Source organism: Amborella trichopoda, chromosome 4, assembly GCF_054954075.1.
Source record: "Amborella trichopoda isolate Santa Cruz 75 chromosome 4, AtrichopodaSantaCruz75HAP2 v2.0, whole genome shotgun sequence".
NCBI lineage: Eukaryota > Viridiplantae > Streptophyta > Magnoliopsida > Amborellales > Amborellaceae > Amborella > Amborella trichopoda.
In genome coordinates, this window is record NC_142339.1 from 38,899,037 (window position 1) to 38,916,320 (window position 17,284).

The 17,284-nt window shown below is 41.5% G+C and overlaps 1 protein-coding gene across 1 annotated transcript in view; it reads right to left on the reverse strand.

Annotated features, from left to right (window-relative positions):
- The window catches only part of REV7 (DNA-binding HORMA family protein), a 34,083-nt gene that overhangs the window by 3,264 nt on the left and 13,535 nt on the right, over positions 1–17,284 (reverse strand). Inside the window, exon 4 of the mRNA XM_011629635.3 lies at positions 1,811–2,000. Within this exon, the coding sequence (XP_011627937.1) occupies positions 1,811–2,000 (190 nt within the window). The remainder of the gene's footprint in view (positions 1–1,810; positions 2,001–17,284) is intronic.

The window sequence follows — 17,284 nt, forward strand, 5'->3', positions numbered from 1 at the left end:
GATGACAAGTTCCATCAATTAAACCGACTGTTGAGATAGATTTTGTGTACATTCAACACGTTAAATTGTAATTTGTGATCATCCATTTGGAAATTTCATATGTGACTTTGCATTATTCCATTGATTCTAGGAGGCAAGTGCCTGAAGAGTATTTTGTGTCTCAATATTTATCATTATATTATCATTTTCTTGTCATAGATTGGTGCTTCTTGTCAATAATGGTTAATGGCAAAAAGAGAAATGATTTACCTCAAAAAGATAGAGAGATAAATGATAAATACTATCAAATTCCAGCCTCGTGAAAAAGCTTATGTTTTGTGATGTTTGGAATGGATAAGACAGAGGAGAGAGTCATTTTTATGGGTTTTTCTTGGTCTTTCAAGTTCTGAGGCCTTTCTCTCTCTTCTCTTGCTCGGTCCATGCTGTCAGGCCATTAGAAACAGCCCCGGGGGGGGGGGGGGGGGGGGAGGGCGGGGGGGGGGGGGGGGGGGGTGGTGGTGGTGGTTGACCAGTTCATCAGGTGACCCAACATATATATCAAGATTGGCTGTAGATCTAACGATAGAGAAGAGGGGTCCTATGAGATTCCCATGTGTAAGGGACTCACATGATCATCACGCATTTAAAAAGCAAATAGTTGACGGCTTACAACTTTCCACCAATTTGTCCCGCACCGGACATATCAAGAGATAGGAAGGGAGGCATGGGCTATAAGTTGCTTGAGGCAACACCACACGGAAGGCGTCATAGATAATGACTTGGGCTTGGGTCCTTTTTGGGGAAAAAGAAAAGTAAGAGATAAATGAGTGGATAGCAAAAATAATAATTTCAAAGTGGTAATGGTTCCCCGGTTGTTAGCCGGTTCCCCAATGGAATTGTTGGGTTTTGTTAATGAACTGGCTGGTTTAGGTGGAGACTCTAACAATTAGCTCTAATAATATCCAATTTTGATCCGGATCGACAATTTTTAAAACAACAAGAACCATGAGTATATGTGCAAAATAAAGCCCTAAAAAGTTTAGCCTGTCACCAAGATGGGGGTAGGCGAACTTCTAGAGGTTGGATCTCTGGATAAAGATTACCAATAAGGAAATCGTCTATCTTTGTTGTTTGTATGTTTCCATGCCTTACCCCTAAAAAACCGTTTACCTTTTGGTTTTCCATTATGCAGCGGAAACATTGTTTATCCAAAACTCTTCCCAACCCCCGCAGCGTGGGAGGGCTAGGTTTGGGTCGAACCCAAAACAGATCCGATCTGACAAAGTCAAACTCTCCTAGAGAGATAATACATACAGATTTTATTTCATATATTGTGTAATATATAATTAACAATATATATATATATATATATATATCCAATGGTCAAGATTAATGTCTCACTTCGTAGCAAAAGTAAATGATCTCATTCTATACTTTCCCTATATATATATAGAGAGAGAGAGAAATGACACTATGAGACCCTCCCACACCCATGTGAGTAGGACTCATAAGGATCACCATTAAATTTGACACATATCTCTAGAAAAATTATCACATGGGTGTGGGACTTGACTTTTCTATAGATCTGTGCAAAATTTGATGGTGATCATTTGAAGTCCTACTCACATGGGTGTTGGAGGGTCTCATAGGATCATTACTCATATATATATATATATATATATATATATATAGGTGTGGTTCTAAAATGGTGGAGTCTTTGTGAATCTAATACTACTATTTTTCATCTGGATGCATTGCACCATATCTCCCATATCGAAAGCATGCAATAATGGCAGCAAAATAGACATGCAATGCAAGGAAGTAACAATACCTGTTGGAAGAATCGTGGTGAGAGGTTGAGCTACAGAAAGTTTTATCAGGAAAGACCTCAAAGCATATTGGAAATCGCTTTCTTCTGAATTCAAATGATACGACTGATTCACGTCTAGCTTAAAAACAAATTTCTCAGAGGGAACATGATCTTCACCATAGAAGATAACTGCCACTCTCTCCACTAATCCCTGACAAAGTGAAGTCAAAAGGAATCTATTACATTCATGGCACATCCCTCCAAAAGTTAAATAGTTAGCACTTAAGCATCATAATTAAATGACATACATATTTATGAAAGACAGAACTTACAATAATATAAAACACTTTGCCACAATATATTGAAGATCATAAACACCCTTATTCTTGTATACAGAAGGCACAAAAAGAAACTTGCACCTTTTTTTTTTTTGAACGTTAAGAAAATTGCACTTCTACTTTGTGCCGCCCTGACAAGTTATCTTTTAGTGTAGCCATCTCTGAAGTTCCAATTCAGGACTTATTGAAGAGGAATGGTAAGCTCTACCACTCTCTGGCTAGTGTTTAGAACAATGTTTTCAAAATTGGACCAATGGGCCGTATCGGTCACCCACTTCAAGTCAAATAGGCCAAGTTGCCAAGTCAGATCAATTGACTTGGCCAATTATTTAAAAAAAAAATAGAGAAAAGGCAAAAAGATAAAGTAAAAACGTATAAAATGAAAGATTGAAAACATATTCGACTTCATATATAGGACATAAAAATCAAAAGCAAATAAAAAATATCTTAATGAGAAAATGGCATAAAGAAAGCAAAAAGGAAAACCAAAATATCAATCTTCGAGATTTTTCGTTTTGATTAAAAAAAAAATTTTAGGCCTCTTGTAGTCAATATGTTAGGAACATTTTGTGATAAATCCAACTAAATTTGGTTAAAAAATGGGAAAGAATTAGAAGATTTTCGATTCCGGGTTCAAAAAAACCCCAGAATTTGTATTCTTGATTCTTTTTTCTTAGGCAAATCAGCAGGGAAGAAGTCCTCCACCCACGATATAAATGGAACTCAATCCTTTCTCTTAATGGCCTATCCCCTCTTCCCTTCCTAGACTATGGCTTCTGCAACTCCAATCGTTTCTCTTAATGTTGATTCTCTCTCTGATACCTGCAGGGCTACCTCTCTTCTTGTCATTGGGTCTTTCTCCCCCCCCCCTCTTTGGAGACTTGGGGTTTGAGCGACTGGGCTAAACGGGCTTGGGGCCGATCCTATGCCCCGGTTGTCCGTTCCTTTGGCTGTAATAGGATTGCTTTCTTTTTGTCTTCTGCTGATGAGGCTCGCAAGGTTATTCTTTGTAGGCATTGCATGGTCCGGGGTAAGCTTCTTACTCTAGACAAATGGAAACCCAGTGACCATTCCTCCTTGTCTTCTCATTCTTCTTGTTGGGTTCGTTTTAGTGGGGTTTCGTTACATGCCTAGAATCTAGAGGTTTTCCAAAGCCTTGCCAATCTTTGTGGGGTATTCTGTGAGGTCACTGGGACTCTGTTGTGGGCCCGGATCTTTCCTTTGTTTAAAATTCTTAAGCCCCCTACTACTCAGATCCCAACTCAACTGTTTCTTAGACCTCCCTCTTTGCCGGTTGCTCCGTTGGATTCTTGTGTTGATGTTCTGAAGAAGCCAAAACCTCGCAAGCTTTCTCCTTCTAGCCTTCCTGCTCCCCCTGCTTGGGCTCTTCCTTCCCTGGCTTCGAAAGTTCCTGCTCCCAGGTATGGGGGTATGGGAGGACACGTGGACAGTCATCCAACCGTTCATCTTCTCTTGGCATTTCAAATTCTAAGCTGTTATCTTCCCTGAAAAAATGCTGGATCCCCATTGGCCGTTACTTTCAACCTGACTTTTCGGAGTATTCTAAATCTTTTGGCAAGCAGCCCGCCACTCTAGCCCCTTCCTTTTCTGCTACTGCCCTTTCTAGTAACCCCCCTGAAGCCTGTTCTTTCTTGCCTAATTCTATTTCTCTGGGGGATTATGTTGCTTTTAAGAATTCTTCCAGCTCACGTTCCTTTACTGGGGTTCATCCTAGTAACAGGAAGTCTACCTTTTGTGCTGGTGAATCCTCTTCTTGCCTTCCTGTTAGCTCCATCTTGCCTCTTGCTTCCCCCTCAGACATTGGTTCATTTGGTTCCTTGGGAATTCTGCTGATGCTGCTGGTTTTTTGGAAGACTTACCTTTTTCTTGCCTACCCTGCCCTGCCTTTGAAAATTCGGTGAGTATCCTATAAGTCTCCTCCTACCACACGAGATGCCCAAGAATGCTTGCTGAATTCTTCACCTGTAGCATTTCCTCCTGGGCCTCTTGACCCTCTTCTCCTTTGTTCCCTGCTGGCTAGGGAGAGCTCCCTATCTTTCTTTCTTCTTCTTCACACCATGATTCATCGCAGGCTGCTGCCCTTTTGTCTCGCTGCCAAGAAAGCTCGTCATTGTCGCAGGCTGCTGCCCTTTGCCTTTTGGCATTCTGCAGTAGTTTGGGATGCTGAGTCTGATTCCAATGATCTTCACACGAGCGAGGACTTCTCAGCTGTTAGAAATGCAAGCCAATTGCAGGTCGTTCCCCTCTCTGTTTCTCATGCCGTTGCAGCTGTGGACCCTGAGCTGTTAACAGATTTAGCTCCTGGTTCTCTGAAGGAGCTCGTACCTGTTGTTGATGATTTGCAGACGCTCTCCCTTGCGGCTGTATCTTTGGAACCTGAGCACTCAGTGGCACTAGTTCCCGGTTCTCTTGAGGAGTTCGAACCTTTCGAATCTGTTGCGGATGAGTTGAAGAATCATTTGGATGCTGATCCTTTCCCTACCCCTACCAGCTATGTTGATAATGTTGCTGAGCACTCAGCGGCATTTGGTCCTGGTACTCTTGAGGAGTCCGAGCCTGAGGAGTTTGAACCTTTCGAATCTATCGCTTATGAGTTGTAGAATCCCTTGGATGTTGATCCTTTCCCTACGCCTGTTGGTTCCGAGCCTTTGTCTCATGAACCTTCGCCTCTGGCAGTTCTCTCTGATAACCATTCCGCTTACTTAGATATGTTTGATGACCAGAGCGCTTCTTTTCGGGTCCCTCAGAGCCAAATACTGGATGCTATGGATGCAATCATTTTAGTAAACACCTTGCTCCTTCGATCACCCCTAGTCACTCCCTCTTCTATTAATCAGGGGGGTCGTGCGATTGCCGAAGTAGCGGTACCTGATGTTGCTGCCGAGACTTCTCCTGTCTCTATGCCTTTGCTGATGGTGACTGAAGATGTTGCTTTGCCTTTGCTGCCGAAGACTGAAGATGTTGCTTTGCCTTTGCTGCCAAAGACTGAAGACGTTGCTTTGCTTGTGGCCACTAACACCGCGAAGGCCAAAGGAAAGCCTAGACATTCTTTATCTAGGGGATCCTCTGCGAGAATTGCTGCTTGTGGAACCCCTCTTCAGCCCTCAGGCGGAGGTCTGGTCATCCATTCGGGCCCATCCTCTTCTGAGCCTCTCGACTTCTCTAGCAGCTCCAGCAGCTCCTCCTTGATGTATTCTGGACCTACTGAAGATGGTGGCTCTGACAATCCAAGTGAAACCTCCTCCCTCCATGAAGATTATTAGCTGGGAAGTCAGAGGACTCAGTGAGGAGCGCCGAAGAAAAGAGGTTCTTATTTGGGGTAATGGATCTTTATGTTTTGAAGGTATCGATGCTATTGGTAGTTCTGGTGGCTTATGGGATCTCTGGGACCCTACGGCTCTCCTCTGCTGCCAAGTTTTGAAATCTGACAGGTTTTTAGCCATCATCTTTAAAGGTCCTATTTGAAACTTCCGTTGGGTGCTCATTAATGTCTATGGGCCAAACTCTCCTGCTTTGAAATCAGCTTTTTTGGATGATGTTAAGGATATTATTGTCTCTATTGGGTTTCCTATGTGCATTGGTGGGGACTTTAACCAGATTCGTCACCCTGATTAAATCTCTTCAACCTCTCGTATGAGCTCGCATATGCTTTTTGTTTAATGAATTCATTATGGCCATTTGCCTGTTTGCTTGATCACTAAGGATATGATTCCTGGTCCTAGACTTTTTCGACTTGATATTGGTTGGTTGAATGAACCTGAAGTTGTTGATTTGGTAAAACGGACCTGGGTTAGTTATGTTTTTTGTAGTGCTGGGTTTCAACTTCACAAAAAATTGATTTCTTTAAAACATAAAATCATTGCTTGGAAAAAAGAAACTCAATATCAAATCAAAGGCAAGATTGAGACCACCATTATGGATTTAGAATTGCTTGAAAATTTAATCGAAGATAACCATGCTATGTCAGATGACCTTTTAAGGAACAAACAGGTGTTGCTTAACAATCTGCATGAGTATCTTAGATTGAAAGAAATCTATTTAACAAAGGTATCTTAGATTGAAAGAAATCTATTTAACAAAGGTCTTAAATGGCAAGAGGCCCATCATGGAGGGATGGTTTTGTCATTTGTTAAAAAGTGCTTAGGGGTATTTGGTCATTTGGTCCAAATACGAGATCACCCTTGTTTAGTGGTCGCTCTATTTAAAGAACTTAAGTCACTTGTAAACCTAAGTTTAGAAGCATAATAAAAACGGGGTGTTTGCCCTTTCGAGCCTTTGCTTGTCCATAGCTTCTAACTTCAAAGGAGATGAAAGAGAAATTTACCACCTTAGGTAATTACCCTTGGAGGACCCCCCACTTCCTAGAACCCTAAGGTTCCAAGCACCTTAGGATTTCCAACCCCCAATTCCATACATCCTAGAACTCCTAGCTTCCATACACCCTTTGAACCCCCCTAACTCCCAATCCTAACCCATACATCCTCCTCCCCACTTTAGCTTGCCTACACCCTAGTCTACACCATACATCCTACATCATACACCACAATACCCCATGAACCTTAGCCTACCCTATACACCTTAGTTCCTATGCACCATACCCTAACCTAACCAACCTAAGCCATACGCCTTGGCCGTAGACTCTAATCTTGACCCACCAAGCCTAAGCCCCTTTCTCTCTCATATGCATGCAAAGAGGCTGATGAAAGTACACCAAACCTAAGCTGCCTAGGTCCACTCTCTCTCCTTTCTTTCTCTATCTTTCTCTCTCCTTTTCTCTCTCTCTCCACTACTTGGATTCAGGTCCAAGCCCTCCCTCTTTCCCCTCATTTCTCCTCTCTTCCCATTATGCACGGACTCACCACAGGCTCGTGACCGCTGCCACCCCTCTCAACTTCTCTACTTCCTAAATTTTCTCACCTCTCCCTCACCTGTAAATTCTCTCCTCTCTTCCTCACTGAGGGCCTGTAACTTCTACCTCCCCTCTCAACATCTCTACTCCCTAAATTCTCTCACCTCTCCCTCACTCGTAAATTCTCCCCTCTTCCTCACCGCGGGCCCGTAACCGCTTCCTCCCAACTCAATCTCCCCCCCTAAATTCTCTCACCTCTCTCTCCTCTTTCGTGCCTACGCTAATCTCTCCATCACCCCATACAACTCAATCTCTCTCTCCCTAGATTCTCTCACCTCTCTCTCACACGTAAACTTTCTCCCCTCTTCCCTGCCCGTGCCAATCTCTCCATCTCCCCAACCAACTCAATCTCCCCCCTAAATTCTCTCACCTCTCTCTTACATGTAAACTCTCTCTCCTCTTCCCTACCCGCGCCAATCTCTTCATCACCCTGTACAACTCAATCTCTCTCCCTAAATTCTCACACATAAACTCTCTCCTCTTCTCTACCAATCTCTCCATCACCCCGTACAACTCAATCTCTCTCCCTAAATTCTCTCACCTCTCTCACATGTGAACTCTCTCTCCTCTTCCCTGCCTGTGCCAAGCTCGCCATCACCCCCAACCATTCTCTCTCTTAGTTGTCCATCCTCTCTCTCCTCATGCAACCCTCTCTTCTCTTATTTTACCACCTTATCTCTCTCCTATACGCAATTACTTTCTCTCTCTTACCTTGTTCATTCTCCCTCCCTGACATGCCACTTTTTTTCTCCCCCTCTCCAAATCTTGCTCTCTCTCTCTCCAAATCTCATCTGCTTCTCTCTCCCATGCCACTATGTTCTCTCTCCTATTTTGTTTACTTATCTTCCCTTTCTCCTCCATGTCATTATTCTCTCTCCTATTTTGTTCAATCCCTCTCCCCTACACCATATTTTCTCTCTCCTATTTTTTCACTAATCTTCCCTCTCCTCCATGCCATTATTCTCTTTCTTATTTTGTTCAATCTCTCTCCCTCTCTCCCCCACACCACTATTTTCTCTCTCCTATTTTGTTCACTCATCTTCCCCCTCTCCTCCACGCCACTATTTCTCTCCCCCTCATTATACCACACACCACAAATCTCCCAACCATCTCTCTCTCAACTCTCCCAACAAAACCATCTCCATCTCTTTCAGCTCTCTCATCTCATGTATCTCTTTCTCTCTCCCCTCCACGTAACTTTTCTCTCCACACTCTCTCCATCACACACGTCCCTCCCTCTCTAGCACGCCACCTTTCTCTCTCAAATCTCATCTCTCTTTTCCCCACGTGCCTCTCTCACCTACAATCTTTATCACTCCCCAAATTTTCACTCTCTTACACATAAATCACACTCTCTCTCTTACATGTAAGTCCCACTCACATCACACACCCTCTCTCTTACATGTAAGTTCCACTCACATTCACATCACACACTCTCTTACATGTAAGTTCCGCTCACACTCACATCACACATTCTCTTACATGTAAGTTCCGCTCACACTCACATCACACGCTCTCTCTCGACCACCTATTCCTATCTCTCCCACTCTTACACACTTCTTTCACACACTTCCATCTGCGTTATTACACCCACACCTCTGCCCGCGCCCTTCACGCTTAGCACTTCACCCATCCGCAACTACATCGTCTCGAACACGCCCCTATCACCTGTCACCCCTGCACGCCCCTATATCTTCATTAACTCGTGCATGCCCTTATCATTCCACACGCCCATAAAGGTGAAGGTGTGGATGGGTGAAGTGCTAAGCGTGAAGGGCGCGGGTAGAGGTGTGGGTGTAATAGCGCGGATGGAAGTGTCAAAGGGATGCGTAAGAGTGGGCGAGATAGGAGTGTGTGGTAGAGAGAGAGCGTGTGAGTGTGAGTGTGAGTGTGAGCATGAGTGGAACTTACATGTAAGAGAGTGAGTGTGTGATGTGAGTGTGAGTGGGACTTACATGTAAGATAGAGAGTGTGTGATGTGAGTGTGAGTGTGTGTGAGTGTGAGTGTGAGAGTGTGTGATTTACGTGTAAGAGAGAGTGACAATTTGGGGAGTGATAAAGATTGTAGGTGAGAGAGGCACGTGGGGAAAAGAGAGGAGATTTGAGAGAGAGGAGAGAAAGAAGGCATGCGAGAGAGGGAGAGAAGTGTCATGGAGACAAAGAGTGTGGAGAGAAAAGTTGCATGGAGGGGAGAGAGAGAAAGAGATACGTGAGATGAGAGAGCTAAAAGAGATAGAGATGGTTTGCTGAGAGACTTGAGGGAGATAGAGACGGCTGGGAGAGTTGAGAGATTTGTGGTGCGTGGGATAATGAGGGGGAGAGAAAATAGTGGTATGGAGGAGAGAGGGAAGATGAGTGAATAAAATAGGAGAGAGAAAATTGTGGCGTAGGGGAGAGAAAGAGAGAGATTAAACAAAATAAAAAGATAGAGAATAATGGCATGGAGGAGAAAGGGAAGATGAGTGAACAAAATAGGAGAGAAAAAAAATAGTGGCATGGGGGAGAGAGGAAGAGAGATTGAACAAAATAGGTGAGAGAGAATAATGACATGGAGGAGAGAGGGAAGATGAGCGAACAAAATAGGAGAGAAAAAATAATGGCATGGGGGAGAGAGGAAGGGAGATGCATATGAGACTTGGAGAGAGAGTGAACAAGATTTGGAGAGAATGAGAGGGGGGAGAAAAAAAATGGCATGTAAGGGAGAGATAGAGTGTGAACAAGGTAAGAGAGAGAGAAAGTAATTGCATATAGGAGAGAGATAAGGTGGTAAAATAAGAGAGATAAGAAAGGGTTGCATGAGGAGAGAGAGGATGGACAACTAAGAGAAAGAGAGAATGGTTGGGGGTGATGGCGAGCTTGGCACGGCCAGGGAAGAGGAGAGAGAGTTCACATGTGAGAGAGAGGTGATGAATTTAGGGAGAGAGATTAAGTTGTACGGGGTGATGGAGAGATTAGCACAGGTAGGGAAGAGGAGAGAGAGTTTATGTGTGAGAGAGAGGTGAGAGAATTTAGGGAGAGAGATTGAGTTGTACGGGGTGATGGAGAGATTGGAACGGGTAGGGAACAGGAGAGAGAGTTTGTGTAAGAGAGATGTGAGAGAATTTAGGGGGGCAGAATGAGTTGGTTGGGGAGATGGAGAGATTAGCGCAGGCAGGGAAGAGGGGAGAGAGTTTACGTGTGAGACAGCGGCGAGAAAATCTAGGGAGAGAGATTGAGTTGTACAGGGTGATGGAGAGATTGGCGTGGACACGGAAGAGGAGAGAGAGTTTACGTGTGAGAGAAGAGAATTTAGGAGGGGAGAATGAGTCGGGAGGCAGGGAGAGGAGAGAGAGTGGACCTAGGGGGCTCGGGTTTGGTGCGCCTTCATTGGCCTCTTTGCATGCAAATGAGACAAAAAGGGGCTTAGGTTTGGTGGGTCAAGATTAGAGTCTAGGTCCAAGGTGTATGGCATAGGAACTAAGGTGTATAGGGTAGGCTAAGGTTCATGGGGTACTATGGTGTATGATGTAGGATGTAGGATGTATGATGTCGGATGTATGGTGTAGACTGGGGTGTAGGCACGCTAAAGTGGGGAATAGGATGTATGGGTTAGGACTGGGAGTTAGAGGGTTTTAAGGGTGTGTAGAAGCTAGGACTTCTAGGCTGTATGGAACTGGGGTTTGAAAATCCTAAGGTGGTTGGAACCTTAGGGTTCTAGGAAGTGGAAAGTCCAAGGACAATTACCCAAGGTGGTAAAGTTTTCTCTCTCCTCTCCTTTGAAGTTAGAAGCTATGGACAAGCAAAGGCTCGAAGGTACAAAAACCCCATTTTTATTATGCTTCCAAACTTAGGTTTACAAATCACTTAAGTTCCTTATATAAAGCAAGCACTAAACAAAGGGTGGAATGCTCAAAAGCAACCACAATTGTCAAAAACACACAATTAATGATTTAAAATAATAATCCCGTATTTGGACCAAATGATCAAAATACCCATAAACACTTTTTAACAAATGACAAAACCATCCCTCCATGAGGGCTACTCTTCGGGAGTTTTTTCGAACATCTATAATGGTAATTCGGGCGATCAATCGTCGTAGAATCGGTGCTTGAACTTTTGTGAACGTTTTGATACCCTTTGATCGTCTTGAAACGGAGTTTTTAGGAAGAACTTAAAATCCGACCAAGTCCATAAACTTTGCAACTCTTCAACCATCAGTGTGATATGATCTATGACGTTCCAAGTCTCATTCTTATCACAAATCAAAGAGGACACTGTCACAATCATTTTGCAGTAATTTTCGTCTGTTTTGGTCTCCATTTGAGCATATTCCAAATTGGGGAAGTTGCTGAAAAATGGGATTTCGACAACCACAGAAGTATGTCATTTTCAACCTCAAATTTTGTGTCATCTGGCCTCCAATCATACGTAAAAATTGTACCAAACTGTAGCTCTTCGAAGCACAGTCGCAACGGACCCGTACTTGCAACGATCCAGTACCGGGATCTTAGCAAGGCCTCTCTAAGAATCGGATGTTCTCTTGTATAAGATCTGAATTTTCATGTTTCTGAGCCCATCTTCTCTCTAGAAATTCTCTTGTTTCGAGCCACGCCATGACGCCAGACTTATGTCAAAACGATCGGGTCGTCAAGATCTAGCTCGTGTCCAAATTTGAGCTTAATTGGACTCAGGACGAGCAAGTTATGATCATTTGAAAATCATCCCGAAATGAGAAAACACAGTTTCAATAAATGAAAACTGGTTCATTGAGGTTGCATCGCAATAGTGTAAAACCCACCCTTTTATGGTAAGTTAGGCCCATAATTGTCTCGGAGGCCGATTGAGCCGAAATTTGACACCTGAGGTTTTTTGACGTTTCGGATCTAATGGCGGAGGTCTAATACTGTTTTGATACCCAGAAACTAGGGCTGTAGTTGTGGGGTCCATTTTTAGCACAATAGGAACTGGATTTGAAAACCAAATTTCTTCCTAATCATATCAAAACGTATCAGAACACGACGAAACTTTATAAGTGTCCTTAGGGTATCCCAAACTACCCTCTCATGCAATTTGAGGCTTTCTGACACTTCTTTAGAGGTCACCCAGTTTTAGGCTTATTGTCGCAGTGTTACCGTGGTCTGGCGATGTTTTGGGTACCAACGAACCAAGTTACTACTGGCTCTCTCCTTATTCGCCTCGGGGTTACAAGTACGTCAAAAATGACGTATAACAAGTACAATAGGAAAAATTTTGATGGGGTATCTCTCTCTGCTGATTGTATTAAAGACCGTATTTTACAATCCCTTTGGGACTGGTCCTCCTCCCCAGAAGGTCACGGTGTTTCTCGAACTGATATCTTCATCAATCTAAGGAATCTCGTTTTCTCCTATATTCCTAGCCCTCAGCCTAGCACTTTTTGGAGAGAACCTTCTGTGGGGATGCCAAGCTTAATTTCGATGGCAGTTCCTTAAGAAACCCTAGCCCTGTTGGCATTGGTGGCTTACTTAGAAACCATGATGGTTCTATCATTTTCTCTTTTGCTGGTCCTTGCGACAACACCACAGCCAACCAGGCTGAAATTTCAGCCCTGTTACAAGGGCTAGAAATTATCGTCAGCAAAGGTCTCTCCGGTCCTATTCTTATAGAAGGTGATTCCCTCAACGTCATCAAATGGTGTAAGCAAGAGCAAAGAATTCCTTGGTCTCTCCATGTCTTTGGGCTGAAGATTCTTGACATTTGCTCCTTTTCCGAGCCTCCACTTTTCTTTTACTCATGTCTATCGGGAGGCCAACGGGATAGTAGATGAACATGCAAAATTTGGCGTCACTTTATCTTCTTTGTTAATTTTTTATACTTTAATTTCTACTTTGTAATTTGATGCTATTACATCACCTTCTCAATAAAAGTTATAACACTGTCAAAAAAAAGAGGAACTCAAGACATCCTATTGTGGCATCCACTAACCTGACCACATATGACTTGAGTCTATTCTCCTTTGATTTTTAATTTAACAAATTGTCATGGGGTTTTGTTAGATGGTTCCAATACAAAAAATCTCAACCCAATTGTAGATGAGTTGATTGAGAAATGAGAACGATTTTGCAAGATAGATTACGTTTTAGGGCTAAAAAATGATGAGATTTAAATAAAAAATCTCAATTGTTATCTAATATCCCACCCAATGTTTCAAAAAATGGGCGGCGCCTAGGCAGCCAGGGTTCTAGGCTGCCTAGTGGCAAGAATCTCGACGGCCCAGTAGATCTAATAACAAAATTTTCTTAAAAAAACCTCTACCAGGCCCTATAAAACCTCCAAAACTAAATCTAATCTCAATGATATGATTGATGTTTATATCAATTTCTCGTAACTTAGAGAAACCCTTTGATCATATGGAAGCTCTTATTTATCTATAAGAACCCAAAAATGCCTCAAGAGGGCATTTCCGCCCCTAGGCAGGGCATAGGACCTAAGGAGATCCCTAGCACCTAGGCGGCCGCAAAGGAACAAGCCGCCCTCAATTTCTCGTAACTTTGAGAAACCCTTTGATCACATAGAAATCACAAAAATCTCACCTCCTATTTCTCTATAAGAACCCAAAAATGCCTCCTGGGCACGGCACAGGACCCTAGGAGATGCCCCAACACCTAGGCGGCAGCAGAGGGACAAGCCGCCCTCTAGACCGCCTACGAGGCCACCTAGGTGCTGGGTTGTCTGCCTTTTGGAACAATGATCCCACCCAATTATAAATCTTGATCAAATGAATGACTTTTTGGGGTTAAGAGAGACCGATTTATATCCAAATCAATCAAAGTTATGTTCGGATTATTAGTTGAAGAATAAACAAAGGACAGAATTTCTATGAGTCCATGTAGAAATAAGTCACCTATTAAAATCTATATTTGAGATGGATTTTTGGACTTAATTTTTAAGGACATGTAATCTCTAACATGGAGATCATGAATATGAAAAAATAAATGAATTTTGAAAATTAAAAATAATAATTCTATTAAAAAAAACATTTGGACCATTAGATTCAATTGTTTTAGACAGACCACTGATTTGTATCCATCTTTAAGATGGATGCTATACCATGGGACTCATATTGCAGAAATGTGGTCCAGCCCGTATGAAACAATTTTCCATAAACAAAAGCCCAAAAAATATAAAGCTTTTTTTTTTCCCTCACTTTTCAAGATAAAAAGTGGGTACCGGTTGAGAAACAGCCTGGTGCACGCCTAGGCCCTAATTGGCTCAGCAATTTTTTAAACTCCAGTTTAAAACATGGAAATTTTTAATATATTTTATAAAATATAATCTTATATAAAATAATATATTTAACAGAAGCATCTTCTAAAGGATCAAACATGGTAGTAAATTATTCATTTGATTTTGTTACATATGAGCATTAAGGTTCAAATGCTATCCGGATTCAAAAAAGAATATTAAAAAAGTGCCCACCCACTACTGACACTTAAACGTTAAAAAAAAAAAAAAAGGATGGGCTGTTTGAAATTAGATCAAAAGATATGGGCAAAACATGAAATAGTTCAAAGTTCAGTGTAGTTTGATAAAATAACCACGATTCAATGGTTAGTGTAGTTTGATAAATCAATCCCCCTTTCCCACATAATGGATCGAGCAAATAAATATAGAAATATATAGAGAGGCATAGAGACAGGAGATGGAGATTGGTGACACTTTACAAGATGATTGGTTAAAGGGTTTGGTTTGCACAAGGTTGCAACCTTAAACAATCCAATTAAGGTGCATCTCTAAATTTTATCATAAATGTAATTTTGATATAAAAAATTATTAGGATAGTTTGAGAATCTATTTTCATCTCTAATAATAAAATTTTAACTCTAAAAATGGTTCGAATCATATATATCTATAAATATATGAAAATCTTGAAAATGTACGGTCCAGATAATGTGTGATAAGATACACTATTTCTTGTACTCGAAATCTTTTTCTTTTTTTATATTCATACATCTCGATGTCAAGATCAATTATAGGGTTTTTCAACATCCAAACAACCTTTCAATTCTACATTTTAAAGTTGCAACCTTATATAAATTTTTTCCTTTAAAATACGATAACTAGGGTGGCAATTTCGATATGACCTGGGTCCAAGTCCAAGCTTTGGAACCGTTGGTCTGGTCCCGGTCCAAAACCTTAGCCCATATCATATCCGGGTCGGGTCTGATTCGATGTCAACCCGACCAGGACCTAATCCTAATCCAAACATATTTACACACACACGCACACATATATTGAAATATATAATATTTTGATAAATTTGCCTACATATATGTATGATGTGTGTATTAGAAATTTTTTTGGATAGTTTTTCAAAATGTTTTTGTTGGGTTTTAGTCTCGAACCTGATGGATTGAGTTCAGGTCGAAAACCCTAGACCCGAGTTGGGTCTAGGTCTAGGTCAAGTTCGGGTCCAAGTTGACCCGGACCCAACCCAAACCGACCCATTGCCACCCCAAACAATAACCATGAAAAATGTTGGTCCCACCATCCCCTGCATTAAATGTGATTTTGGGAGCATCGAATTCGGACACTCTATGATCGATCCTATTTATGAATCTCGATTCCTTCTAAAAGTTAAGGGGAAATGAAATTGGATCATTAGGGCTTTCCTTTGTTTTATGGATGCATCATTTATAGCTTTCTTTTTTAAATTGATATGCATTTATTGCTTTTTTTTCTTTGTCCTAACCTGCTGACCAACTATTATTGAATTGGGATCACCCCCAAGGTCGGATCACACTCCACCTATTCGGAGCTGCTCAACTTCAATATCACTCAATGAGGGTGGGATCATGTCTATGCAAGAATAAGTTAATAAACAAGAAAAAGGACTGAATTTTCCTCACAGAACATCGCTTCGCATTCCAGTTATAGCTACGCTCGCAGGTTCCTAACAAGGCAGCTCCTACACCTGTTCCTGTTGATTGTGCTGCTTATGCGGGTTCCGTTGCTTGTTATTATTCCGATTCAGAAGATGAAAACAAGCCCCCCCGCCCCTTGTCATAAGATTCATTACTAAGATGATAAATATGCATCAGAACCATGGCCCTATTACCTGCTACTAACATATATATGGACTAGTGATCAGCTAACAGCCCTCTTATGAAACATAAGATTTGAACCATGGCCCTATTATCTGCTACTTACATAATATATGGACCAGAGTGCAGCTAACAGCCCTATTATGAAACATAAGATTGCATGCATGGAATCAGCAAGTTTGACTGGGGGAATAACCCTCTGTTATGTAGGGAAAGCATCTATAAAGATAGCCACTGAGAACTATGTATTCAATTTGCTATCAAAAGCAGCTTCCTTTTGAGAAGAAATGTTAGAAAAACAATGTAAGAAAAAGAAAAAGATAAAAAAATAAATAAATAAATAAAAATAAAAAATAAAAAACCTACACCCATCATATGACTTAGATATACATCGCCCTGAACTCAACTTTCGTGTTTAATTCGTATTTCTTCAATTATGCTAAAACAAAAGGCTAACTATTTGTGACAAACATATTCCATGGCACATAAGGGCTAGATGCAGTTTTAAGGAAGGTTGATATCCCTACAAATAACATGTAAGATCCTTGTGAACTAAGAGTTAAAACTGCTTGTCTTTTATAGAACTCCTCTGTTTGATAGCCAGATGTATCAAGTACATGCTCCATGTCAATAAGTCACAAGACTTAAAAAGGTCCCACTAAAACAACTCGAAAGTCAAAGCTTGTCTTCGTATGATGTGCCATTTACTTGTTTTATCCACAAATGTTCTGTTTCAAGATATTAAAACTCATTGCCAGTGTCACATTGTCATAATTTATGAGAAGATACTGGACCACCAAAACGTTTTTTTGGAGAAAAGGGTTGTTGTTTTGTGTCATGAGATGAGGTATATGTCAAGTATCCATAGTGTTTGAGTTATATACCTCTATAGCAGATGAATTACATGGTACCTACTGAAACACAGTTTTGATCAAACAGATCAATTATAGCTTCTCAAAAAAATTATTCCCATACCCTTGCAGCTCAAAAGGAGTTCCTACCCTCTGATTGATCACCTTTATTTCTTCTCTTAAATGCCTATCAACAGTCACCAAGTTCCCTAGCATGTCCGGAGACATTACGGTCCATTTTTTTTTTTTTTGATCAAGCAGTCTGGAGTTCATTGCTAGTTGCTGGAAAGCTTAATGGATGATCATATAAGTTA